At 42.3% G+C, this 25915-nt stretch overlaps 4 protein-coding genes across 7 annotated transcripts in view; 3 read left to right on the top strand and 1 right to left on the bottom strand.

Moving 5' to 3' along the window:
- The window catches only part of LOC138613297 (genetic suppressor element 1-like), a 41761-nt gene extending 29965 nt beyond the window's left edge, over positions 1–11796 (top strand). For all 4 annotated transcript variants that reach the window (XM_069686934.1, XM_069686938.1, XM_069686935.1 and 1 more), the window contains exons 4-16: positions 1408–1574; positions 1664–1867; positions 2007–2162; positions 2838–3127; positions 3868–4174; positions 4268–4860; positions 5936–6048; positions 6134–6413; positions 7694–7807; positions 7912–8295; positions 8477–8779; positions 9869–9972; positions 10133–11796. In XM_069686934.1, coding sequence (XP_069543035.1) covers positions 1408–1574; positions 1664–1867; positions 2007–2162; positions 2838–3127; positions 3868–4174; positions 4268–4860; positions 5936–6048; positions 6134–6413; positions 7694–7807; positions 7912–8295; positions 8477–8779; positions 9869–9972; positions 10133–10270 — 3153 coding nt within the window. In that variant the 3' untranslated portion in view covers positions 10271–11796. The remainder of the gene's footprint in view (positions 1–1407; positions 1575–1663; positions 1868–2006; positions 2163–2837; positions 3128–3867; positions 4175–4267; positions 4861–5935; positions 6049–6133; positions 6414–7693; positions 7808–7911; positions 8296–8476; positions 8780–9868; positions 9973–10132) is intronic.
- A 2648-nt stretch (positions 11797–14444) lies between these two features.
- LOC138613261 (dynein light chain roadblock-type 2-like) lies at positions 14445–15936 on the bottom strand. Its single transcript, XM_069686892.1, has 4 exons — positions 15876–15936; positions 15029–15104; positions 14782–14949; positions 14445–14664 (listed from the first exon to the last, which is right to left on the bottom strand). The coding sequence occupies exons 1-4, from the start codon at positions 15933–15935 to the stop codon at positions 14621–14623; spliced, it is 348 nt and encodes a 115-aa protein (XP_069542993.1). The 5' UTR covers position 15936; the 3' UTR covers positions 14445–14620.
- A 52-nt stretch (positions 15937–15988) lies between these two features.
- Positions 15989–20144, top strand: psmd7 (proteasome 26S subunit, non-ATPase 7). The gene is made up of 8 exons (XM_069686243.1): positions 15989–16116; positions 16556–16647; positions 16996–17088; positions 17176–17273; positions 17394–17474; positions 17599–17690; positions 17930–18128; positions 19520–20144. The coding sequence occupies exons 1-8, from the start codon at positions 16043–16045 to the stop codon at positions 19781–19783; spliced, it is 993 nt and encodes a 330-aa protein (XP_069542344.1). The 5' UTR covers positions 15989–16042; the 3' UTR covers positions 19784–20144.
- A 645-nt stretch (positions 20145–20789) lies between these two features.
- hprt1l (hypoxanthine phosphoribosyltransferase 1, like) lies at positions 20790–25300 on the top strand. Its single transcript, XM_069686194.1, has 9 exons — positions 20790–21081; positions 21457–21563; positions 21876–22059; positions 22298–22363; positions 22453–22470; positions 23224–23306; positions 23815–23861; positions 24322–24398; positions 24700–25300. Exons 1-9 carry the CDS (start codon positions 21064–21066, stop codon positions 24745–24747), a joined length of 648 nt encoding a protein of 215 aa, XP_069542295.1. The 5' UTR covers positions 20790–21063; the 3' UTR covers positions 24748–25300.
- Positions 25301–25915: the final 615 nt, after the last annotated feature.

Genomic DNA, 25915 nt, shown 5'->3' with positions numbered 1-25915 from the left:
GTTTAAAGCAGTGGTTCTCAACTGGTGGGTCGGGCACGAAAAGGTTTGCAGAGCTGTTTTCAGTGTGTTTAAAAAAAAAGGAAGTGGTGGCAAAAAGTCTTTGCTGCGCTTTTATTTTGAAGGACATATGTTTCATGACGTTCGTGCAGTAGTAGTGTAGTTTATACACACCATGTGTCCACTGATTGGGTAATCCCAGCTACAGTTACATTTACATTCTTGAAACTTGATGAGCCCGACAGTAGTTGCATTTATTATGCACTTTTTGTAGAGGCAACATTTTCCTCTTATGCGCCGCTGGTCATTTTGCTTGACTATTGTACTGTTGTGTTTTGTGATGTTGAAATGCTGTATATAATGTTTCGCTCCATCTCAGGTGCAAACTGGACCATTTTTCATTAAATAAAGTTGAGTGAAATTTGGGTCAGGATTCGTCATGTAGGAGGTGGTGGTGGTGGGTCCTGAGGTTAGACCAGGTGAGAACCGCTGGTTTAAAGCACTGCTTTGCCTCAAGATGCTTCAAACAGCTGCGGTCTTGTTTCACATTAGGATTTGGGAGGGTAGATTCAAGCTTTGAATACTTCAGTTCGAGTGTAGCTTTAGAAACAAGAGACAGAAATCATTAAAGTACCTTAGTCAATGCCCAAAACTGCAACATGAAGGTAAAGAGGTTATATCCATATTACTTAATGGCATTCTGATGTCAGGGGAAGGTTGTTGTTTACCCTCAAAGTCCAGATAGAAAGATTATTCCCAGTGGACTGAGTACGTTAAATGCAAAGGTCAGACTTTATTTGACTTAGTAGTTGGAAAGAGAAACTGTCTAATGTGACTTTTATTCTCATGTTTATGACTTTATAAAAAGTTGAAGGTTTTAGAGTCTAAGTAGAAAAATGACACATTGCAAATTAAGCAAAGCAGGACAGATCCATGATCAGACTTTACTCTCACATGGTGCATTTTTGCCATTTTGTCACTTTTTTTTGTTTTACAAACATGCTTTTGTAATGTGTTTTTCCCCCCGTGACTGCTTCTGTTTACGTGGTCATAATGATAATCAATCAAGGACAATCAAGGAACAAATGCAACTTAATGCAGCGACCGTATCCTCTGAGTGTGAATCCTTTAGACAGACAGAGAGCGAGCGACGAAGGAGAGAGCAGTCAGCCAGATATTAGGATCATCTTTCCACTTTGATCTTGACCTGTTCTGACATATCAGACCCACTTTTCCACTCCGCTGAGCCTCTGGGCGCTGCTCAGGGAGGTTTTACTCTGTCGCTCCTTCTCATTTCCCTCTCCTCCTCTCCTGAACTTTTCTCTTGCTCACTTTCAATCTAGCACGCACTCAAACCTCATGGACACACGCAGTAATGTCAGCTCGCACACTTGTCTGTCTCCCTGTCAGGCTGAGCCCGGTGTTCAGGGACTCGGTAGGGAGCGAGCGGCTGTTGAGAACGCCCAGCTACAGCAGGATAAGAGGACCCCGCCTACACCTTCACCTCACCCCCTGGCTCACCCCTTTGGCCTCACCCCCAGCTCCATCATGCAAGACCCCAGATTGCAGAGCCTTAGGTAAGTGTAACACACGCTTATACCAGCAGTGTATGCACCCCTAAAAAGAGCACATTTGAAGCATTATTTTATGCTCACTTGTTCTGCAGTTTACCCGGGCAGATGCACCCTGTGGTTCCCTCTGGTGCAGTCCCGGAGGAGTACCTGAGAGCGCTCCGGCCCTTCGCCACCTCAGACGACCTCCGACTGACCTCCCTACCCCTGAGTCTGGACCCTGCTGCTGCTGCACACGCTGCCGCCGCTGCTGCTTACTATCACCCTGCCTACCTGCACCACCCGCTGTCCTTACCGAGGTAACAACACCACCTTAACATCTCAATCCTTCACCTCTCCAGCTGAATTTAATTTAAATTCTTAAAGAGACAAGACATGTAGAGATTTCTGTGTTCATATTCAACCAATCATTGAGTTGCCTCTGTGTGTCTGTCTCAGGATGGAGGAGTCTCTGTGTCTCTCTGCGCTGCGGTCACAGTTCTACTCTGTGCCTGCAGGGGGCGCCTTCCCTCCTCTCCACCCCTCTGCACTCCACCTGCACCTGCCTGGAGGCCGCTACCCTGGAGAACTGAACCACACAGCGCTAGCTGAGAGGTAATACACACACACACACACATATGCACACTCTCTCTCTCTCTGCAGGCCTGTGTGTGTAATCTCGCTCTGCAGGGTAGGCACAGGTTGCTGAGTGTGTGATATTTTTAGCACACACCCCACAGAGCCTCCTATACACTTATCGCACATACTGCCCTTCACACACGTACACACCGCACAAGAAATCTGACACACATATGCACATAAGGAAGTCTTTCTTTCAGCTCCGCTCTCAGTGTCACAACACACATTGTCTCCCTGCGGCATCAATCACAGGGGAAATGTTTGTGTGAGGAGAGGATGGTATTTATCTTCTACTTCTGTAATGGCTCCTGTGTATCCTGTAGGTTTGTTTGTGTGCTATTGATTGCTGGTGAACGTGTTCAGTGGTGTGTGTGTGTGTGTGTGTGTTTGTGTGTGTCCTTTTTCCTGTGGATACCTATTAAGTGTTCATCTGCTCTTGCTCAGTCATGCTGTGTATGGATTATTTTCCTCATGGTAAGTGGAGAGTGTGTGTGCACATTTGTGTGTGTTTCTGCGAGCCTGTGTGTGTGAGGTTCACCAGTGTGTGGTTAATATCTGCCTCATGTTGGGTGTTGCATCTCTCACCTTCTCCCCCTGTGTGTTTGTGTGTGTGTGTGTGTGTGTGTGCTTACTTGTCAACCTCCCCCACAGGCTGCAGATGGAGAATGAGCTCCGCCAGCGAGAGAGACAGCAAGAGCGCGAACGAGAGAAAGAAAGGGAGCGCGAGGCAGGGCTGGAACGAGAGCGGGAGCGAGAGAGGGAGGAGGAGAGGGGGAGAGAGCGGGAGAGGGAGCTGGACAGACAGAAGGAGAGACAGAGGGAGAGACAGCAGCAGATGGTCAGAGCGGCAGAGAGCCACTACCTGGCTGAGCTGCAGGCTCGGAGGGCGACACCGGAGGACAGGGCCCGGCCAGGGGAGAGGCTGACCCCGAACAGACTGGGTACCTACACACAAACACACACACAGACACACGTGCCGACATGTAACCAAGCAGATACTCAGAGTTGGAGAAAGTGCTTGTAAAGACATTCTGTGTGAGGTAACACCAGCTAAGTGGAAGGCTACATGATAGAGAAAGCTAAAGTTTATTTATTAACTGAATTAAAAAGAAATTAAATCACAATTTTAGTATGAATTTACTTTCTAGCTAATGTAATGTTAACTAGGAATACACTCCTTTTGTATCCTGTAACACTACTAAACAGCAAGCTAGCTAAGTTAGCTTTTAACGGCTTCCTAGCTAGTAACGCAAGCTAGTAAGTGGCTGAATGCTAACAACAGCTGTTGTCCAACTGTAGCTAATGACTATTAAATATGTTGTAAGTTTAAATATGACAAGATTTCCCTTCAGATTTATACTGTTCAGTGTCTTTTAGTCGAAGCAGTATTTGAGAAAAATGGCCGCCGTGTGAACATGGTCAAAGACGGTGATTTCCAGAGCTTTCCTCATGGGCCAAACTCAGGCCAAAACTCTGCGCACAAGATATCTCATAATCTAATCTAAGGCAGACTGTTGTGAAATTTGCTGAACACTCTTTTGTTGCCTAACGCTTCCTTCTGCTTACAGTGACTCAAAGATCTTTACCAGTTGTACCAGATTGACCAATAAATACCAACATATATGTATATCAATAAAAACAAACAACTAATTCATGGTTTCTATTTCCACCTTTTCTCCAGATAAATCAAAGGACTCAGAGCACCCAGGTTTCCCAGCACCCAAACCTCTGTCCCTGCAGCCCGGCCTCCACTCCTCCAGAGGCTCCATCCCTCACCCGGTGCCCAGCCTGGTGCCCTCTCACCTGGGGAAGCATCACGCCGCGGCTGCTGGGGGGATCCACGGGGCTCTGGCAGCCGCCATGATGACTCAGAGGGCCAGCGAGGCGGCGTGGTTGACACGGCAGCGAGGTCAGGAGAGGGATGGTCCTCTTGAGATGGGCCTCAGGTCACCTGGGAGAGGGGCGGAGCCAAGGAGAGACACCCACAGGTGAGAATGCAGAAAAAATCAACAAAAGAGTTATTTCAGTGTGTTGAGATTTTGAATCTAAATGGACTTTTCTTTTGCTTTTTATTCCACCAGAACCGGTTCAGTCCTTCACAACCCAGGCAGCAAAGATGTACCTCCCCTCCTCGGTGCTCCCCCTCCCCTCATCTCCCCGAAAGGCCCCCATCATCCCCCTGCCCCTCCCACTACACTGTGGAACCCCGCCTCCCTCGTCGACACACCTACAGATTCCCGCAGAAAACTCAACCCTCCGACCCCGCCCAGTCGGCCTCCTCCAGGTCTGACCAGAGCGGAGAGACCCCCCCTGAGCTGGGGGGAGAGGCTGGAGGAAGGAGGCAGGAGGGGGGTAGAGGGCACGGAGAGGTTCACCTCACTGAGGGGAGCTGGATTACAAGAAGCAGGTTCCTGGAACAAAGCAGAGCAGGACAGAGCGATTCAGAGCCTCTATCATCGGCATCACATCAATAACCTCCACCAGAGATCCTGCGCGCCTCCTTCTGCTCCTGGCTCCTGCTCTGAGCTGGCAGCCTCTCCGTCTCCAGTGAGGGAGCGACAGAGTCAGCCACCTGACAGCATGCTGGTGTATGACGAGGTCCTCCAGCAGCACCGCCGGCTGCTCAGCAAACTGGACCTGGAGGAGAGGAGGAGGAAGGAGGCCAGAGAGGGAGGTGAGGTGGACAGAGAGGAGAGTGGGCGGGGGAGTGGTGGGCAGAAGACATGACTACAGGGAAGTGATGCTTGTGCCATCACAGTTTTTCTCAGTTGCTTTGGCTCGATTCTTGAATATCAGTTGAAGTTGTCAAATCAATATGTGAAACACAGAAAGAGCATTTCTCATTCTCTGTGACTATTGTTGCTAATGTTTTAGCACACTTTGGGATATTACTAAACACTGTTGTCTACAATTTGAACAATGTTTGGTTGTGTATGTCTTTGTCAGTGATATATTACGTTATCATTAATACATTGATACATTATCAGATGTGGGCAAATGGAGAAGGGCATCGGGATGTCCAGTGATTCCTCAGTCCAATCCTTTTCTTTTCTATCACACTATACAATACACAAAAATAGTTTTTCCTCACATTACATGGAAGTTTAAGAACTCTTTTCCTTTAAAAGATGCGGGGTTGGGGCGCTGGTTTAGCTCAGTCAGTAGAGCAGGCGCCCCACATTCAGAGGCTCAAGTCCTCGACGCAGCGGCCGCAGGTTCGTCTCCAGCCCTCGGCCCTTTGCTGCACGTCATCCCCCGCTCTCTTCTGCTATTGTTTCCTGTGTCTCTTAAGCTGTCCTGTCAATATTGTCAAAAAAAAAAGATAATAGGGTTTCTTGAAACTGTTAGTTAGCTTTAGAACAATCAGTGTGGTACAGTCGGTATTCAGTTGTGAAATCAAAACACAAAACTGGAAATTAGGAGACGAAGAAAACACCTTCAGAGTTCACTGTCATATTGACAAAACGTGAACCTTTTGACCACATTCGTTTAACACAATGTCAAAGGGACATGTCATTTTGGTGGCACGACTTTTACATCACACAAAAAAACAAAACAATTCTCACACGGGAATTAAAGGTTTGTAGAGAGTAACAGCCTTGGGAAGGGTAACTAGTGTTTTGGAATCAATCTTTAGTGTTGAGAACTTTCAAGAAATGTGCCAATGCAATTAAGAAGAACTGTAAAAGTGAAAGGCCTACAATTTCTTTTATGATGAAACATCATTTCTCTCTTGTTTCTCCTGCCAGGTTATTACTACGAGCTGGACGAGTCATATGATGAGAGTGATGAGGAGGAGGTGAAAGCTCATCTGAGGAGAGTGACAGAACAGCCACCGCTCAAGCTGGACAAGAGCTCACAGGTGCACAAACACAGACATATATCATGCATAGTGTGTGAAAAAGTGTCGTTACAATGATATTAAACTCCAAACTTTCTTTCCAAAGAAAGTGGATTTCCTACGTGTGTGTGGTCTGACCACGCTCGCCAATCGCGATGAGCTTCTGGCGCGGAAGAGGAGGAAGAGGAGGAGGATGATGAGAGAGCGCAGCGTCTCTCCGCCTGCTGTGCGAGGCAAGAGAAAAGCCTCTTCACCTCCAACACCTTCAGCTCCCTTAACTACCCCGTACTCTGCCGAGCAGATGGACAGCACCCCCGAACTGGAGGAGAAGAAGGACTTCCTCCTCATGTTCGACCTCTCCCATGTCAGCCCACAGCAGAGGAGAGGTAACAGCATGTTTTTATCCTACACGTCCTCCGTGCTACTCCACTCTCTTTTTTCCACTGTGGAAGAAATACAGTTTCTCTCAGTTAGATGTACTGACGCTGTAGGAGGGCTGAGAAAATAAAGTCATGAAGATCTCTAGAGGAGGTTTTTCTGCTGTTTCCAGCGAGGGTAGATATTAACCCACAGCCCAAACTTAAGTAGGTATAGACAAATTTGAATGTTGTTTAAAACAGTGGTTCTCAACTGGCCTCAGGACCCGCCACCACCTCCTTAATGACAAATCGCGACCCACATTTCAGATTTTTTCACCCATTCCAATATAATTAATGAAAAATGGTGCAGTTTGGACCTGAGATGGAACGAAACCTCACAGTATGTCAACATCACAAAAGACAGCAGTATAATAGTCAACCAAAATGCAACAAAAACGCAGCCACTGTAGGGCTCATCAAATTTCAAGAATGTAACTGTAATCAGTGGACACTAAACTGCACTGCTACTGCACACACGTCAAAGGAAAGGTCCTTCAAAATTAAAGCACAGGATCAACGTTTTGCCACAACAGTTTTTTTATTCCAAGCAAACAACCGCGACCCACTTTTGGGTCCCGACCCACCAGTTGAGAACCATGGGTTTAAAACATTTGCATAAATATTAACCCTGCATCAAACATGACTTTTGCAGACTCATAAATCTTTGTTGAAATTAATAAAAAGTACAAATTTGGTTGTTTATTTTGTTGATTTACTGTTTATTATTAAACAAAAATTCAATTTAAAAATTCAAACATCGATTTTCCACCACTGTTTACTGAGCCGAATCTCTGTTGATAAAACCTTAGTTGATTATTACTCACTTAGGCCGACACTGGAGCATAATCAGCAGCTAATTTGTGCTTCCTCTCATTTTTTCTTGTAATTTTCTGTCACCGGAAACATTTTCTGTCCTGCTCCTAGTTTTCTGTAAACTGCAGTAATAAGCTTTTAGATAATACGGTGCAAAATCAGTTTGAAGATCTAAAGAAGGGCAGCAAAATCTGTACAAACAAATCTACTCTAGAAAGAAGCTGAACTTTGCAGGTGAAATATGTTGTAACTTGATAAGATGCTTCCATTAATCTCTTCGTGGCCACATTCTGTCTGTGATGTTGATGTACTGAACGTAACCTTGAGTCATCCATCGGCTGACCTTTTTCCGTCAGTTCCTTGTGCAGGTCAATATTTTAAGTCCCATTTCAAATATGACTGACAGGTGTTCTCATTCTGTCTTTCCTCTGCAGATAAGGAGAGGACAGAGGAGCTGCTGAGAGCCATTCAGAGGAAAACTGTGACGTTAGACACACTCAGATATAATCCTCTACCTCCGTGTAGCAGTCCTCCTGCTCCCTCAGCTGGTGAGACACACACTCACGCTGAAGAAAATGCACACACACACATTTCTATGCATGTTTAAAGTTACAAAAACTCTTTCTAAGGAACTGTTCTAATGTGTTTTTAGGTGACTCCTCCTCCGACCCTCCACCATGTCAATCAAACGGACATCCGTACCCAGACTCTCCCAGCCCCTCTCCTCCCCACCTGCACAAACCACGACATCACCTCCATAACGACACATTCAAACCCTCCATGGACAAGCATGTGACCCGCATCCCTCCTCCACTGACCAATCATCAGGAGAAGGCTGAATTCATGGAGGCTCAGCAGCCAAACAAGAAGCTCCAGAGCCTCCAGAACGGAGTTGTTGCTTCTCCTCAGAAAAAGGAGCACAATTCTTTGCAGAACGGACGGAGTCGGCCCTCTGAGAGGTTCACACCCGAGGCCTTCGCTCAGCACTTCCACCAGGCCGTGCTGCAGTCCACACACAGCACACTGCACAACAAAGGTAAGCAACTCACTCCCAAAGGTGCATCACCATCATTATGCTCTATTGTGCATCTTAAAATTAGGTTCTGCTGCCATCTAGTGGTGTTCACGTGCACCATCCACTCTTTTTTAACACAGTAACAATCACAAACAGCTGCACAGACTGACATCGCCTTCTTGTCTCTTTCTTCTCCTTTTAGGATTTTCAAACGTTGTCCCTGATGCCGGCATGAAGACCGACCGCTCACTGCCTCTCAGCATCGCTCAGCTGAAAAATTCAAATCATAACCACACACCTCAGCAGGCACACATCAACGGCCATCACCTCCATTTCCCTGCAGCCAGCAGGGACACTCCAGGAACACGGGAAAACCTGTTTGAGGAGGAGGAGGATGACTCTGATCAGGAGGAGGAAGACGAGGAGGAGGAGGAGATGGAAGAAGCTCCAAGGAAGTGGCAGGGTATTGAAGCTATTTTCGAGGCCTACCAGGAGTATGCTGATGGTGAGTCAATGTTAAGGCAGTTTTATGCATGTGACACATATTTGCATCCTTATCTCAAACGTCTGATAGGTGGATCATCTAAAGGAAATGTCCTCAATTATAAATACTAGCTGGGTCGTAGGTTTAGCTCAGTCAGCGGGTTAAATCCGCAGCCCGTGTACAGAGGCTGATGCCTTGATGTGGTGGCCCCGAGCTCGACTCCCACCCTCAGCCTTTTGCCGTGTGTCATCCCCCGTTCTCTCTCCCCCTGTTTCCAACACTGTCCACTGCCTCTCTATAAATAAAGGCACAAAAAATTATCTTTAAAAAAAAAAGAAAATACTTGTTTTTCAATGTTAACGCATTTCAGTAACATTTATAAAAAGAAGTCCTTTAATTTTGGTTATTTTTGGATTGTTCACCAGGCTCAGTTTAATTTTACACTATTATTAATTTAGTTAAAGATATAATCTCGAAGATTTTCATTCGAATAAATGTCTGTTAAGTCTCTATCTATCTCCGAATGAGGTAACACAATGGTGATTGAGCCTATGGCCCACTGATGAAAGCCTTTACATTTGCAGTATATAGTATTATTATGGACTGGGTGTCTGTGGCGACATTCGCAAAAAAAAAATCACATGCGGCGCCCAGTTAGTGATGCCTTTTCCATCAGCCAGCAGTGGTTGGTCTGCCAGAGAGGGTAGGCGGAGCTAAGCGGCTGCTTTTCCGGTCCCTGCAAGTGTTGCGAGCAAACAGTGATCTACTATGGCTGAACAAACAAAGAAAAGATGGATGACTACAGATACAACTTCAAAAATAAGTGAAAATCCAAAGAAAAAGAAACAAATTCGACGCTCAGATGAAGGCAAACAGTCTAAGAAGGAAAGCGACCGTCAGCGAGGAAAATCAAGAGTTACAACCGGAGCCAACCGTGGACGTAGAAGTGTACGCCTGCAGTTGCCGTTTATCCCCATAAGGCCATAAAGTATATTTGTTTTAGTGCTGCTATTTGTACTTCTCTCTTCTCTCTGGACATTGCTGTGTAAGAGGTATTAGTATGAATGTAATTTTCCTCATTTGTGTCTCTGTGTATTTGTCTCTGTGCAGAAAAAGGTATAGAGAGGCAGGTCCTTCACGGTCAGTGTAAAAGACTTGAAGCACAGAATTACAATCTGACTAGGACTGCAGAGCAACTCTCTCTCACTATGGGGGTAAGTATCTGAGACCAAACCTGCATGCACACATCTTTATGCCTTGCATCTTTTGATGATGGTTTCTCCATTTTCATTTTGCACCCATGTCTGTAAGCGAGGCGACTCATCGAAATTCTTGCTTCTGTAACGAGACTCGTGTTTGTCCTTCGTTTGTCAGGATCTGGTGACTCAGAGGCAGAGAGTGAGGGAGGAGAGGGAGAGACTGCAGGCCCAGCTCGAGCACTTCAGGAGGTGTCTGACACTACCCAACATTCACTGGGGCAGGGGGCAGGTCAACGGGCACACGCCCAGATGACCTCTGACGCTGACTCTGACAGATATGCCTCTGAAGGAACAGTAACAAGAACAAGACGGACTGGCCCCAGACCACTGTAAGCACTTGAAGAAGCCGGTCCTTTTCTTGTTACGCTTCTGGCTGACCGGTTATGCTACCTGACTGGTTCCAGATTCAACCGACTACCTGCCATGTTAGCCACGGTGACTGTAAACCACCATAAAGTCTGTGTGTTCTCTCTTATTCTGCCCGGGGATTGTTACAACACTGAGTAGGTGAAACAGCATCTTTGTCAGAATAACGCTAACCTCTCCCGGCAGTCCCACTTATCTTACATCAACTGTTTTGTTGATTCAAACTAATAAGATGCCTCTTTAGCCTCTGCGGGCAGTAGTAAGAAGAGACGAAGCGTGCGGTGGTCACTGTTCAAACTCAGAATAGAAGAGCTGAGTCAAGGAATCAAAGCACACCTCAGGCCTTAAACTTGATAGGATGCACTTGAATTTGGAGGACATACTTGACGTCCTCTGTGTTGTGGTGTATTGTTGTGGTGTCTACTGAGCACTGTATCACAGATGAAGCAGTTTGTGTGCTGGTTAAGGGTAGGAAACATCTAAAAGAAATGATCTATTTAATGGCAAATGGTATCAGTGGCGTTTTTTGAGGTTTAAAGGATTTTCCATTGGTGACGTCACTCGCGATAGATGAAGAAGTTTTGTATGTTTTATTGTTTCTCGTGGGAAGCCATACGTTGTGTTTGAATTAAATGCTGCTGGTCAGAATACAAATGTTTAGAAAATGAAGGGTGTTAGGGCAGTCGTATTTGAAACATGTCATGTGACGTTAAAATGTTCGGGGGTTGAAGATTCGCAGAGCATGCAGGACAACATGGCAAATATCTTACAACGTTTAGAGTCCGTGTCCTGAACCCTCCACATGCCGATAAATATGTTCACAAAACTTGAATCAGTTGTTTTTTTAATGAGCTTTTCCAACATTACACATGTTTTTAGATAACTGGCATCACATTCTGCCCAACCATTCTATCTGAAGAAGATTTCTTGTGGCATTATTTTGAAAAACTTTTTTTTATAGAAACCAAAAAGCCAAATTATAATACAGCTCCATTTCCGCTCTGTGTCAAAACCAATAAGCTTTACTCTTAGAGTACTTGAAACAATCCTCTGATTGTTTCTGGATGACAGAAACATCCGAATGACACCGTCCCTCTGTGGATAACAATAAACTCCACTTTCTATTCTGGTCTTTTGATGAGGTTTATTTTTGTTCAAGCCAGCTCAAACAATGTCACAGATTCATCATTTCTGCCTCTTTCTTTCTAAACATTCAAATCCCAGGAGCCCGTTCTCACAAGCGACAGTAGCAGCTGACTTTCCTGCGTCACCTCCTGTGAAACCCTGCATATTTGTTTCAATCACTTGTTATGTAATGTATTATTTGGGCTGTATAATTGTGATGAATTATTTATTAACATATATTGCTGTAAATTCTGATGAAAATTTACATTAAAATATTTGTAAAATGTCTTATTGGCTACTGTCGTATATCTTTGGAGATCCGTGTTTGCTTGTACGCAGGTCAAGAAGAACAGCAGCTGGATTGTGTGCAGCCTCACGCATATATAAAGTCTTCTGGCGCCTTTGCTTCTGAATAAGTACAGACTATTTTCTCTCATTCTGAACACATCTATTACATTTAACAACTTAATTGTGTGAGACCCTCCATCTAACAGTAATTATAATAGCTGAATTAAATCATTATAAGTCTCTACTCTACAGGTGTTCCATGAAGCATCAACTGTGGATATGGTGGTTAGATTTTAAAGGACAGCATTACAATGACAATAAAGCATGTTTTAATAACAGGTTCCCTGGACATGAAGCACTTCAAAAAAACAAACTCTGTTACAGAGCATCTCACCCCCTGTAGTTGTTTCTTCACCTGACATTTAAACAGGGCCTCACATTAAATGATTGAACATGTAGACCTTTAGTTTTAATGACATCTGAAAGACCCCCTCCAGTGAAAATCAAATGTTTAACCTTGTAAACATCTCCATGTGGTGTTCTTCATGTGCTACAAGACATATCAGGGACAACACAAGCAGTCATCTCCATGGCTGGGCCTGTCTGCTTTTAAACTGCAGTGTACCAAGGACAGGCTGAACAACACGTTTTCAGATTGGCAGGTTTGAGACGTCACAAACCTAAGGAGCCAATCCCGTTAATGTACGGGGTCACGCTACGCATATCATTATGTGTAACCTATGGCAACCACTTTGGCGATGTGTGAGCCAGCTGTAACCGTCAACATCATTTTTGCAAACTCACTACTGACTACTAACGTTAACATTACTACTACTAATTACTACATTTCAAGCTAGCTAAGTTTCAACAGGTTGCCACTAAACGATGGCAGAGACGTGTTTTGTTTTTGCAACAGATGGGGCGGTTGGACATTTGCATAGTGGGCAGGTGAATTTTTTTATGAGGGAGAAGGAGGAGATGCCTTGGGAGTATTTTTACAAGGTAGTTAAACATATTATGCAGAACAAAAACATATCAGACACAATTCATTATTTCAAGCAGAGCATTTATGTGTCTTAAAACATGACTTGAGCTGGTAAGCGTCTACATGTGGTCTTTAGACAGCAGGAGCAGAGCCAACACTCTACAGTTTATGAAGGAAGCATGAACATTTATTTTGGGATATCTTTTGGGATGCAGGGTGGTGCAGTGGTTAGCGCTGTTGCCTTGCAGCTAGAAGGTTTCTGGTAGCAATCTCGTTCCAGACATAGGGGGCCTTTCTGTGTGGAGTTTGTCTGCTCTCTCCGTGCATGCTTGGGTTTCTTCCGAGTTCTCTGGCTTCCTCCCACAGACCAAAGACATGCTGGTTTGGTTAAGTGGTGACTCTTATTTTCTAAGGTGTAGGTTAACTCACCAAACTCTTGGGACCTGTTAAGGAATTTTGCAAAGCTTGACAACCCAGAAGAGGGAGAAGACTCAGAAGACTCATGGCTTACGTCATGGCTCTGTATTTAAACTCTCAGATAAGGTGATGTCACTCTACCATGGTCTAAACTTGTGTTGTTAATGAAAGCATTCTTACCTACACTCCACTGGGAAAGACTGAAACATGTGCCTAAGGTTGCAGCCTCTCTGTCAGTTACAAGAGATTTAACAAAGGACAAATAAAGGGCCTGTTATCATAACATTAGTTGTTGTATCTACATGACATCATGAATGAACTTATAGTGATGAGTGTGAGAGGTTACTCTGCTCCTGGAGAAGCCTGTGACCCTAAGTCTGACCTTGAAGGCCTCAGCTTAATCTTACCCTTGGAGCTCAGAAATTCCACCACAGGACTAAGAATGATATGTGGGCGAGTTTCCCCCACCTCGACTGGTATAACAAACTGAACACACAAAGAAACAAAAACAAAGGAGCTGCGATATGGATACAAGTTGTGTATGAGTTGTACGCTTCATTTCAACTTTTAATAAAGAGCCCAGAAAGCAAGGACATACTTTGACCATTCTGTATTGCCATAAAAGACAGATTATGCCAAAGGAAGTGTCAATTAACTCAGCGCTATACAGGCATCAATAGTGTAGAGACCTGTGCAGGTTAACTGTGTGTGCAGGACCTTTGAGATTTTACAAACATGAGGAACTTTCCGTTTGTGTTGATATTGGTGACCCCTGTGGACAAGGTGTTACCTCATTACTCTTGGCTGATCTTGTCCTGTACATGTGTAAGAAGATCCCATTTCTTTTAACAATCACACATATCATTCGCTGTTATTCGCCTCTTCTGACACCTACCCCCTGGGAGTGGTTACAGACATTAAAAATAAATATAAAGATATAATCAATCCTATCGCTTCTGAAGCTCATAAAGAGGTATCAGTATTAATTTCAGTCTGTTTCATAACCAGCTAAGAACTCCTCACAGGAGATTTACGTAAACTGGATTAAAAGTGATCAGTTGATCAGGGACCCTTCTCTCTATGGAGACAATGGACTTAAACTCAGATGAGAAAATGTAACATTGATTTACTGTAAAATTCCACTTTAAAAAGTTTAGAATAAATGATTTAGTAAGCAAATACAATGAACAGCGGCTTTATTTCACAGACATATCAAATAACAACACAAATATAAAATACAGAAAGAAATACGATTAAACAAACAAACAATGCATCATGTAGAATAAGGCAACATACTTGAGTTCCAAGAACAAAATGGATCATGCTCTACATGGAGCAACAAACCACAGTGGAAAAGGATCATTTGCCTAAATAAAGAAACACCATGTGACAAAGGCTGACTCTCATGGAAATGACCGGCAGCTATTTACTCGGTTTCTGGATGGCGATCAGCAGGAAGTCATTCTCTGCAGAGGAATGAATGAAGCGGTTAACAGTAGAGCCCAAATATCTTTTAGGTTAGATAATATGAAATTTATGTCACCACCAAGTCAACACTGGTCATGTAACTACAGCAAACTCACCCAGTGCCACCAAGATTTCATGTTCCTTGGTGCGGATGCGGAGGAAGGTGAGGTCATTTTGAGGGTCAATATCCCTCACTGTGCTCCTCGCCATCAAGGAGAGCTGACGAAGAAGTAGTGCATACCGAACCGTGGTGGAGTTATCTAAAGTTGTTCTGATGGGAATACCTAAAAAGATAAAACAGTAACTTTGTATTCAGACTGTCCTGTGAACATGTTGACTAGATATTTTTTCTTTTTCTTTTACCTTCTGCATTGACAACTATCGTTCCAATCACATCTTTATGGGCTTCGATCCTCTTCAGTGTTTCCTCAACTTCAGCCTGCAGAATTAAATTGAGTTAAGAGCTGGTTATGAAACAGACTGAAATTAATTCTGATTACTCTATATGACTTACAAAAGCAAACCAGACCATCAGCAACAAGATTGATTATTTCTATATAGTTATTTTTAATGCCTGAAATCGGGGGTAGGTGTCTGACTAAGTGATTAACTGCACGCTGCCTTTGTTTACATTTTCCAGGGCAAAAATTTAAAGTAAGTGATACATATGACTGTTAAAGAATGCAGGAGGAGACTTATTCTCCTCACAGGAGCTTTAAAGACATTTAAATAAATGACCAATTGAGTTTTTTTTTCAAATCTAAATTAAGGATATTTGATTTTCAATCGAGTTCAGCTAACAAACTTAGTTAGTGTTTGTTAAGTTACATGATATAGCTCCAATAATTGATGTAATTTCGGTTAATTCATGTTACCGTTGCTATGGACACTGCTCTCACTGTGAGAGTAAGAGACCATTTTTAAACGGAAAGAATTTTTAAAATAATAAACTGCCCGCAGTATCAGGCATTAAAAATAACTACATAGAAATAATCAATCTTGTCGCTGATGGTCTGGTTTTCTTCTGTAGGTCATATAGAGTAATCAGAATTAATTTAGGCCTGCTTCATAACCACCAAAAAACTCCTCACAGTAGCTTTAACATAAACATTCAAGTTTATATATCATTGAGTGACTTAATAGTTTATATATTTAAGAGTACTTTTCCGACACAAACACAGTAATCCTTTTTTACGTGCTCAGTTCCTACCATTATTTGTGTGAATTTCTGTCCACGGCAAGCGACAAGTTTTCTGCCTTCCCTCTGCATCTCACTGTTGCCCTGAGAAACGGAAAAGACGTCAGACGTAACCGGAAGTGTAGCGTCGCCGTCATTGTGTGGTGGTGGGTTGTTAGCTGTTTATCGTTACTGCAAAAATGCCGGAGTTAGCGGTGGAAAATGTGGTCGTACACCCCTTGGTGTTGCTCAGCGTGGTTGATCATTTTAACAGGTCAGTAATGTCGATATTTGTGTTCAGTCGTCACTATGTTTAGAAGCTAAAATGTCTATAAGCGTAACGTTTCTGCTAGGCTAAGCTAATGTTAGCCCTGCTGAGTCAGAGCCCCATTGAGAATGAATGCAGACATGACCAAGCTAGTTAGCATACTGATATCACTTCAGTTTCTCACGTAGCAAAGAATATTCCTTTATATGTCAAATTATTCATTAATACACAATAATTGATGAGTATTATGTACAGGCTTTCATTTGGTGGTTTTAGTTATTTCATTTGCAAAGGGTAACGTGAAGATACGGGCATTAGCCTAGCTTACAGAAGCATCCTAGCTAACGATTCAGTCTATGTTTATGAGTCATGGTGTTTAATCTTGTCAAAACTCTGGTAAATTTATTGATGATCTGATGTGTTCATTTGACAAATCAATCTACAGGATAGGAAAGGTTGGCAATCAGAAACGAGTGGTCGGTGTCCTCCTGGGATCATGGCAGAAAAAAGTTCTTGACGTCTCTAACAGTTTTGCAGGTGAGTAACAAGGTGATAACATTTGTGGGTCTCGAGAGAGAGATATTTAATAAAGACAAGTCATACGAGAGGAAAAATGAGTGGCTGAGATATATTTTATTTTTACACTCAAGCTCTTAAAAGACAAGATCCTTAATTAAATGCATCATTTCATAATCTACAATTCTAAAAAGAGCCATAAACAAATACTGTGGAATTGTTTTTATAAGCTAATTTGTTAGTCGATCGTGGGTTAAATAAACACAGGGCCCATTAAGGATGTTTAAATATGCATTTTACAATGGCCTTATTACTTCTACCTGACAATTTCTGTGAAGACATTCATTTTTTGTCTTTGTTTCTGTCCAGTGCCATTTGATGAGGACGACAGGGACGATTCAGTTTGGTTCCTCGACCATGACTACTTGGAGAACATGTATGGAATGTTCAAGAAAGTTAATGGTAAGCCTATGTCTATATAAATTAAGTTTATGTGACAGCATTATCATGATTTTATCCTTGTGAGTAACTGTCTTTCCTGGTTTTTAGCCAGAGAAAGAATAGTCGGATGGTACCACACAGGACCCAAGCTACATAAGAATGACATTGCTATCAATGAACTCATCAAGCAGTACTGTACCAATTCGGTAAGTTACTGCATATCTTTTTCCTCTGCCTAATGTGCATGTGTTTGGACATCATCTTGTTCTACTATTATTAATTGTGATGTGAAATAATACACTCATGTGTCTTATTTATCCTACCAGGTGTTAGTCATTATAGACGTGAAGCCCAAAGATCTTGGTCTTCCCACAGAAGCATACATCTCTGTGGAGGAAATACACGACGTAAGTGTATCGTGGATTGCTTCAAAGCAAGAATTTGTAGTAGAGTGTCTTGTAGGTTAATTGAAACAAACTTTGGGGCAGAGTTTTTGGCGTTTTTGTCATTGCTGTGATTTACTGTTTCTAGGATGGCACTCCAACATCAAAAACATTTGAACACGTCACCAGTGAGATTGGAGCTGAGGAGGCAGAGGAAGTGGGTGTGGAGCACCTGCTCAGGTACCAAACAAGCCTTTGATTCACAATTTGTGCTACACAGTTTATCATGTAACATCCATTTAAGTCACTGCAATAAGGAGCACACAGCCTCTGATTACAATGTGTAAATCATAATGTTACTGTAACCAACAAAAGTGCAATGAAATACTGATGGAAATGATCAACGAATGAAAACTCCTTGCAGAAAAGATTTCCATGTAAATTTTTTTAACTTCTCATCCGCTACAAACCCACCACAGAGATATCAAGGACACCACAGTGGGAACTCTGTCGCAACGGATCACAAATCAGGTTCACGGCCTGAAGGGTCTGAACTCGAAGCTGTTGGACATCCGCTCTTACCTGGAGAGGGTGACCGCAGGCAAACTTCCAATCAACCACCAGATCATCTACCAGCTGCAGGATGTCTTTAACCTGCTGCCAGACGTCAATCTGCTGGTGAGTTGTTTGTGTTTGAGGTGGATTAATTCCTATCTATTTACAGTAACATTGTTAGGATTTGACTTTTTTAGTTTAAAAGCTTCATTTTTGCTTTTTTTGCGCACCAAAGATATGTTAAGAGAAAAACAATGGGATCTACTTTTTTTAGCTTTCATCTCTAATTGAGCAGCAACTTCTCTTTATGTGCTGGAGTGCTAAATGAGTGTAGTGGGACACACATTTTCACCTACGGCAAAGGTTTAAAAGGACAATGTTTTTAAGGTTTAGACTTAGGTTGTGATTTATGGTTGCAAATTATATTTTACGATGAACTTTGAACAGTCATCTAGATGTGATTAAGGGCGTATTCACACATAAAGTCCTTTTGTTTGGTCCGAATCAAAGACCAAATTGTTACAATGTTTCATTTTGCCCAAAGGTTGGTTTGTGTTCACACAGCAGCTTTTACCAGCGGACCAAACATTTTGATGCTCGAGGAAACTCTTCAATCAGTTTCATTCTCCTTTTAGTTTTTCACGGAACAGTTTGAATACCTCCGTGTTTTTGTGCACTTTCACAAGCATTTGTGAAATTGTTTGGTCAGCCCATATTTATTTTTCCTCTTCACTCCTCCACGTCTGTCCTACTCATCCTGCTGCCTGGCTGCGTGTCTGTCTCTGCCAGTGTCAGCACCCGTTTACAACCCACAATGCGTAGTGTTTTTGGTTTGCCTTCTGTATTTGGTCCTACTTTAAGTCCATTTATGTTCACACCAGAATCAAATCGAACCATGGTTAATTTGGAAACGGGCTGAGGTGTGTCTTTTCTAGCGGACCATGGTCTGGTTGTTTGGGTCTGCACCAGAGTTTGATTCTGGCGTTCACACCACACCAAACTAAATGAACCGCACCGAGTGGACAAACGCTCCAGGGTTCGGCTCAATCAGACTAAAGAAGGCTGCTGTTAACCCGCCCTAATACTCCACCACTAAATAATTTCTGTGATTGAACAGAGGCATATACTACAAAACAGGATTTGCTGTTAGTGGGGTAACTTAAGCGTTAAATCTGGGTTTTCAGTTCTACAAAGGTGCATGGGAACATTGCCATGGTAACTTATGCTGAGAGGGGAGAAGGGCAAGAGTGTTCAGAGACCTGATAAACAAATTGGCTGTCCCTGATGATGTTTCCCATGAAAGAAATTCAATGTGCTTTTGTCTGCCAGTGTCATCCATTATTTATGTTCGGCATCGCCTTGGCTGCAGCTCAAAATGTTACACATGCAATAAAAATACATCAGTTTAACACTTGAATTAAATTGAATACATAGATATACTATAATTGTCATCAGATCTTTTGGTCCTCTATGATTAGGCAGTGATATAATGATATTATGTTTTTGCTTTGCAGGAGTTCACAAAAGCCTTCTACCTTAAGACCAATGACCAGATGCTGGTGGTCTACCTGGCCTCGCTCATCCGCTCTGTGGTGGCTCTGCACAACCTGATCAACAACAAGATTTCCAACCGAGACGCAGAGAAGAAGGAAGGACAGGAAAAGGAGGAAGGAAAGAAAGAGAAGAAAGATGACAAAGAGAAAAAAGATGAGAAGGACAAAGACAAGGAGAAGGAGAAAGCAGATGGTGCCAAGAAAGATGAGAAGAAGAAAAAATAAGCGTTCTTCCTTCAAGGTCTTCTCTCAAATCACGCTGCCTTCATCTGGATGGTGCTCTACTTTCCGCCTGCAGCCACAGCTCTCTATGTGGGTCTCAGGCTAAAAGTAGGACTCTATATGAGGAAGGGTGTCATCTGAGATTTGGCCTCATCGTCACAATTGGCACTCATAAAGACTGTTATTATCTTACAGAGATGAGGATGTTTGCGTCTTTGGTGTTCTGAACTACGAGAACATTTTTATTCTGCTTTCGTAGTTGCCATGCTCCTGGCGTGGCACAACGCCTGATATTGCTTTTTTGTAATATGGAAAAAAATGTTTTGTTTCTGTATCACTCATTAAACTGGGATCATATTAAAAACGGGTTGTTTTTGCAGTTTTCACTTTTCAGCTTTCATTTCTTTTTAGTACATTTGAAAACAGATGGTATATTGTTTTATTATAGACATGCCGAGAGGCAGATGTTCTGATAATGTTTGTTTTGAGAATTTTTTTTTTAACTTGCAGTTATGGAGAGAGCAAACTTAGGAAAAAAACATCAATGAATACAAAAGCAATGTCTGTGTTGGTAATCCCCGAAGGGCCATGTTTAAACAGTAATACACAGATTGCTAAATTGGAGACTGTAATGAAAGTGGGGAAGAGTTTCTATTGTACAAACAACACTAGAAACTTAAGTTTCAGTCAAAGTATTGTTAAATATGGCAATACTACTTCATGAGAGAGGTGAGAATCAGTTCAAATATTAAAGCTAAATTGGCAATTTTTTTATCTGGAATAATCATAAAATAATAAATATAGTAAAAAGATTAAGAGCAGTTAGAAACTCACAACAGAGAATATAACCATTTTAGCGCTCATGCAGCAGTGTGGTGGTATAAGCGAGCAGAGGCTTAGCTGACATCAGTTATTTTTTTTTAGAACTGCGTCATCTGCAGCTTCTCCCAAAACGCTCGCGCAACATCAACGCCACAGTTTCCACAACATCCGGTTGTAGTAGTAACCAGTATAGCGCATTTTAAGCTCAGGTTGTGTCGGACAAATCAGATTATTGGGAAGGTAAACTGGATTCTGACGTAAAAGGATTAAACCCAGGCAGAGGAGCATCGCATGTGCTGCTCGCGCTCGCTCACGGTCGTCAGCAGCAGTCGGTAACAGAGGAGAGCAGCAGCAGCGCGTGCCGCCTCCAGTCAACAAACCCTCCTCCTTCCTCTCAGGACCTGAGCATGACTCCTCAGATATTTCTCTGCGACTGAACAGGACGGACTACCGCTGGTAACATGGCTTCGTATTTGCAGGTGAGCCTGTAAACTGCAGTAATTGCTGCTGTCTTGTTCGGGGATTTGTTGTTACATATTGATAACTTGTGCACTTGTCAGGGTGTGGTTGTGCCCCGCGTGCTGTAGGCCTGTGTTGATGGGCACGAGCTTTCCCATCAGTATTTGACTTTTTCAGTTATGCTCTGCCAAAGCGGCGTTAATGTTCGTTCACCCCCAAACCTGAGTCGCGTGTGCGCGGGGATAAACAGGTGGTTTTGAGTATAGCCTGTAAATGGTTGGGAGGCTCAGTGTTGCCGTGGGGGAAAGGAGAGAAGGGCTTCATCGTGATTAATTAAATGCGTCTTTGGCGGACGTTAACTATCACTGCCAACCGTTTGCTCCTTCCCGCTGCAGATCGCTGATGATGAAAAAGGCCACGATCTGGACCTTTTCTGCGTCCCTAGGCATTATGAAAACGATTTGGACAAGGTGATCATCCCACATGGACTCATCATGGACAGGTAAAACAATCACCACAGCACGCAAACAAAATACTCAGAGACACTCTTTCTAATTCACCGTCTCTGTCAAACAAATGGTTTATGTCAGGATTATATTGGTACACAATACTGTATTTGTTAGGCAAATCACTGTAGCCCACATCCTGGCTTGGATTTGAATCTAGATCTGGAGGGTGGGGGTTAATTGTCCAGTGCAGTGCTGTGAAATGCATTTAAGCAATTATGTTAAAGTGCGCAACTATTCTTTTTGTCCATAAGAACTGTGCTGCATTCACCATTGTGCTGTAACTTACATAGCTCTTTTTTCCCCAGGACAGAGCGTCTGGCCCGGGACATAATCCAGGACATGGGGGGACATCACATTGTAGCTCTGTGTGTTCTCAAAGGGGGCTACAAGTTCTTTGCAGACCTCCTGGACTACATTAAGGCACTTAACCAGAACAGTGATAAATCAGTCCCCCTGACAGTGGATTTCATTAGGGTGAAGAGCTACTGTGTAAGCAGCCTTTTCTCATTTCATTTCCAGGAACCATTTGTGCTGATGTGAGATGTGTGTGTGGCACAAATGAGAACAATCTTAATCAATCAGAAATGGGCCACTGCAGTGTTTAAAGTGGGGTGATTCTGGGTGCAGTGTGCAGAAAATTTGTGACGAGTATTTTAGTAGTTCATTCCAAACTCTGACTGTGACCACACTGGGATGAATAATGTGGTCTCCTCTTCGTGTCCTCTAGAATGACAAATCAACAAACAGTGTCAAAGTCATAGGAGGGGATGAGCTGTCCAATCTCTCAGGCAAGGTGAGTCGACCAGTCATTGTCAGAAAGAAACACTTCTTCTTCTGTAGAGCTGTCTACTTTATTAACTGTTCTTACATTTTTTTCTGCAGAATGTCCTGATTGTGGAGGTATGTTTTATTATTTTTTTATTATGCATTATGTTTAAGTGACAACAATACAATCATTATATGCAAATTTATATTGTGACATCACGATATAAAACTTTTGGTAAATGATTTTACACAAATCAAGGTGCTTCATAAATGGAAATACAATTCAAGTCTGAACCTTTTTAAGTGCATCAAAACATTGGTAAAGATTTAAACTTCTACTGTAAAGCAATACAATGGCATCAAATGAAAACATAATGCAAAATGAATAATTATTAGTTTCCTGTTGTATTTTGCAGTGTTACTGCTACCCCATATAAATATGGGCTTTGCAGATATTACAGGTCGCCGCAGCACTTGTTGGCGTAGCATGTATAGCCTTTAAATAACATAATTTAGATCCCTTCATCTGGGCAGGGAAGCTTCCTCCTTCAAACAAATGGCTGCCAAGCACGTCGCTGATCCATGATGAATTTGCACCTGCCGACTCAAACATAGAATAAAAATTAATATATTGGCCAAAGTATCACTGATACCAGATCCAGCTATATCAGAAAGTATCAGTCCCATATCAGATATCATATCTTTTGTAATGGTTTACATTTTAATATTGCATGAGTCTGCACCAGCATTTACTCAGTTTAAAATGATCTATATAAATCTTTTTTTTAAAGCACTAAAGTCTGTTGTTCATGGGTTTTTAAATTATGATTTTTATCCAGTTAAGTCTCCACTTCAGTGTGACCTCTTCCTGTTCTGCTTTGTAAAAAGGATATAGTGGAAACAGGAAGGACGATGCAGACGCTACTCTCCCTGCTGAGTGAATGTAATCCCAAGATGGTTAAAGTTGTGAGGTAGGCACCATCTGATACAGTCCAGGAAAGTTACATTACAGGCTTCCACTATAACTGGCCAGTATGTCGCCAGAGATGAGTGCATGTAACGGTGCTCTTAGCTAATGGACACTCTGCTTTAGGCCTGTATTAGACATGTAATGTGATGGAGCGAGAGAGCAGCTTAAGAGTTAATCTGCCGTTCTATTAACTGCACTGTGGAGGTAAAGTCCATTTGTCTGCAGAATTACTGGTGACGGGTTTAAACAGAATATAGTGAAGCAGTGTCCTCTGATACTTGCATAAAAGATGTTTGTTCTGCTGTATATAGTTAGGGTCATTTCTTTTGCTTTGAGGACTTCAACAATTAATTTGTTGCTAATATGTGTCTCTCCAAGCTCCCATTAAGATTATTAACTGACCTATCTATGTAAATAAACCTCTGACTTAAAGGGCCAGCTACAAATACACATATACAATACACAAGTAGAAAATTCTTGTAATTTATTTTCCTCGTCTGTTGTTTCAGCCTTCTGGTGAAGAGGACCCCGAGGAGCTCAGGGTACAGACCAGACTGTGAGCACCTCTTTTTCTCTCTTCACGCTCAGCAGTATCTTTGTAGTGCATAGACGTATGATAGTGCTCGCTTCATGCCAGTCACTCACATGTCTAGTTCTTTAAAAGCGGTGAACTGCTATTAAACAAAGCTGTGTTTTCCCTGCAGGATTAAGATTAATTTCAGGAAAATGTACTTCAAATGTAGCCGAGCCCAGCACTTATGCACTAACACAGGCCTGATAACCCTGCTCTCACACTGTCTCTGGTTATGTAATGCTTTTAGCTTTGAGTTGGATAATCTCTTTAAGATTGTCCCTCAAGGACAGCTGTTGTTGTCGACTAGCCTCTATTTCACACTTTAAGTAGAACCTCGCCCAGACAGTAAAAGAGCAGTTTAACTTCCACTTCACCTCGAAGTAGCTGTTTATTTTCTTTACGCTACTGATGCACATTGCTGGTGTTTATGTGTTTGTTTCAGACATTGGTTTTGAGGTGCCAGATGCCTTTCTGGTGGGTTACGCTTTGGACTACAACGAGTACTTCAGAGATCTCAGTGTAAGTTTGTTTCAGGTGATGTGGTCCGATAAAATCAATGAGGTAGATATCTTATAAGACAAAAACATTGTTTCAATTGTATGCTACGCTTTCATTGTATACAGTATTTAAAGGATACTTAATCTCATTGTGTAATGCTTTTCCCCGTTAGCATACAAATCAATCCAATTGTTTTATTGTCCTGAAAATCTAATCTAATGCATGATGTATAAACCAAACTGGGATCTTGACACACCACTTCTTTTAGTGTGAATGTGTATTGTTATGTGTATACTCAAATTCGTTTTAATTTCTTTCACAGCACATCTGTATACTGAATGATCAAGCCAAGGAGAAGTACAAAGTATGAGCAGATGCTGTGCTGCAAAGGCGATGACTGAATCAAAGAAGACTAGGACCACTGTGATGACCCTCCTTAGCTTTGCTGTGTTTTGAATCTTATTTATTTTTCTACATATAAACCCACAAAATGTGACTTGTGGGTTGTAAATAACTGAAAGAAGAATATTTAATTTCCCCCTACAAATATGCGGGATCAATTATGTATATTATAAATATTTTGGTTGTTAAATTTTCCTTTATTTATTCACTTACGTGTATAACTGTAAACTAAAGTTTTAACTTAAAGATAGAAAAGATAAATATGTGATTAATTTGTTCTTGCTTGTCACATCCCACGTCTCAGGCTACTGTCTGCTTTATGTTCAGTGAGCTGTCAGTCACATTTTAGTAGCCTTCAGTTTGAACGTGTTTTTTGTTTTAACTAACAATGCAGATATATCCACTCATTATGCCATAATATGACTGACTTGGAATGTACTGTACCGTTATGTTTTATTTCATATCCGATGTTTTCATCGAGGACCTGTTTACAGCAATACAAATCCCAATGAAATATTGAATCCAGTTTAATTTCTGTGGCATTTTTCACATTTCTCATGATTAAAAGTAACGTAACACTAGCTACTAGTGTTGGGGAATTACAGCTCCTTGAAGGGAGCCGGATCTTATGGCTCCGTTCTTTTCCGAGAGCCGTTCAGGAAAGGAACAGAGCCATAATGGTGAGTTCCATTTACTTCTGAAGTTGGAATTTGGAACTGGGAATGACATTACACCCGAGATGTGAGTACGGCTGATTTAATTGAGAAACAAATAAGACAGAAGTGATAAACAGTTAATACTACAGCTTTCATTTACTGTTGATGCACTGAGATATGAGGTCGGGGTTGGTGGGGTTCTTCCGACTTTCTGAGTCGGAAATCTGACTTGAAATTTCCGACTGGGAACTCAGAAATTCGGACTTCCAAGTACAAATGGAACGCACCATAAGATCCAAGGTGAGAGAGTGGTAGAACTTGTGAACGTGCCTGCACTCTTTTCTCCCGTGTCCACACAGGCATATTTAAAATTCTGCACTTTTACAATTTAAAAGGAAACCGCAGAATAATGTAGGAACAATTAATCGATTAATTTGATTTGCCAATAATTTATGACACCACTCTGTATGACAGCACACA

Source organism: Semicossyphus pulcher, unplaced genomic scaffold, assembly GCF_022749685.1.
Source record: "Semicossyphus pulcher isolate SPU_LCO1_2020_fin unplaced genomic scaffold, fSemPul1.0.p SCAF_8, whole genome shotgun sequence".
In the NCBI taxonomy this organism is placed as follows: Eukaryota; Metazoa; Chordata; class Actinopteri; order Labriformes; family Labridae; genus Semicossyphus; species Semicossyphus pulcher.
This window is presented reverse-complemented; position numbering and strand designations above follow the sequence as displayed.

Coding starts and splice junctions, on each gene's coding strand:
- LOC138613261 (XM_069686892.1), bottom strand. CDS start 15,935: ATGCAGAGGGAAGGCAGAAAACTTGTCGCTTGCCGTGGACAGAAATTC. Junction 14,950..15,028: donor GATAGTTGTCAATGCAGAAG/GTAAAAGAAAAA, acceptor TTATCTTTTTAG/GTATTCCCATCAGAACAACT. Junction 14,665..14,781: donor TGAAATCTTGGTGGCACTGG/GTGAGTTTGCTG, acceptor ATTCCTCTGCAG/AGAATGACTTCCTGCTGATC.
- psmd7 (XM_069686243.1), top strand. CDS start 16,043: ATGCCGGAGTTAGCGGTGGAAAATGTGGTCGTACACCCCTTGGTGTTG. Junction 16,648..16,995: donor CGTCTCTAACAGTTTTGCAG/GTGAGTAACAAG, acceptor GTTTCTGTCCAG/TGCCATTTGATGAGGACGAC. Junction 17,691..17,929: donor GGTGTGGAGCACCTGCTCAG/GTACCAAACAAG, acceptor AACCCACCACAG/AGATATCAAGGACACCACAG.
- hprt1l (XM_069686194.1), top strand. Junction 21,564..21,875: donor CATGGACTCATCATGGACAG/GTAAAACAATCA, acceptor TTTTTTCCCCAG/GACAGAGCGTCTGGCCCGGG. Junction 23,862..24,321: donor CTCAGGGTACAGACCAGACT/GTGAGCACCTCT, acceptor TGTTTGTTTCAG/ACATTGGTTTTGAGGTGCCA.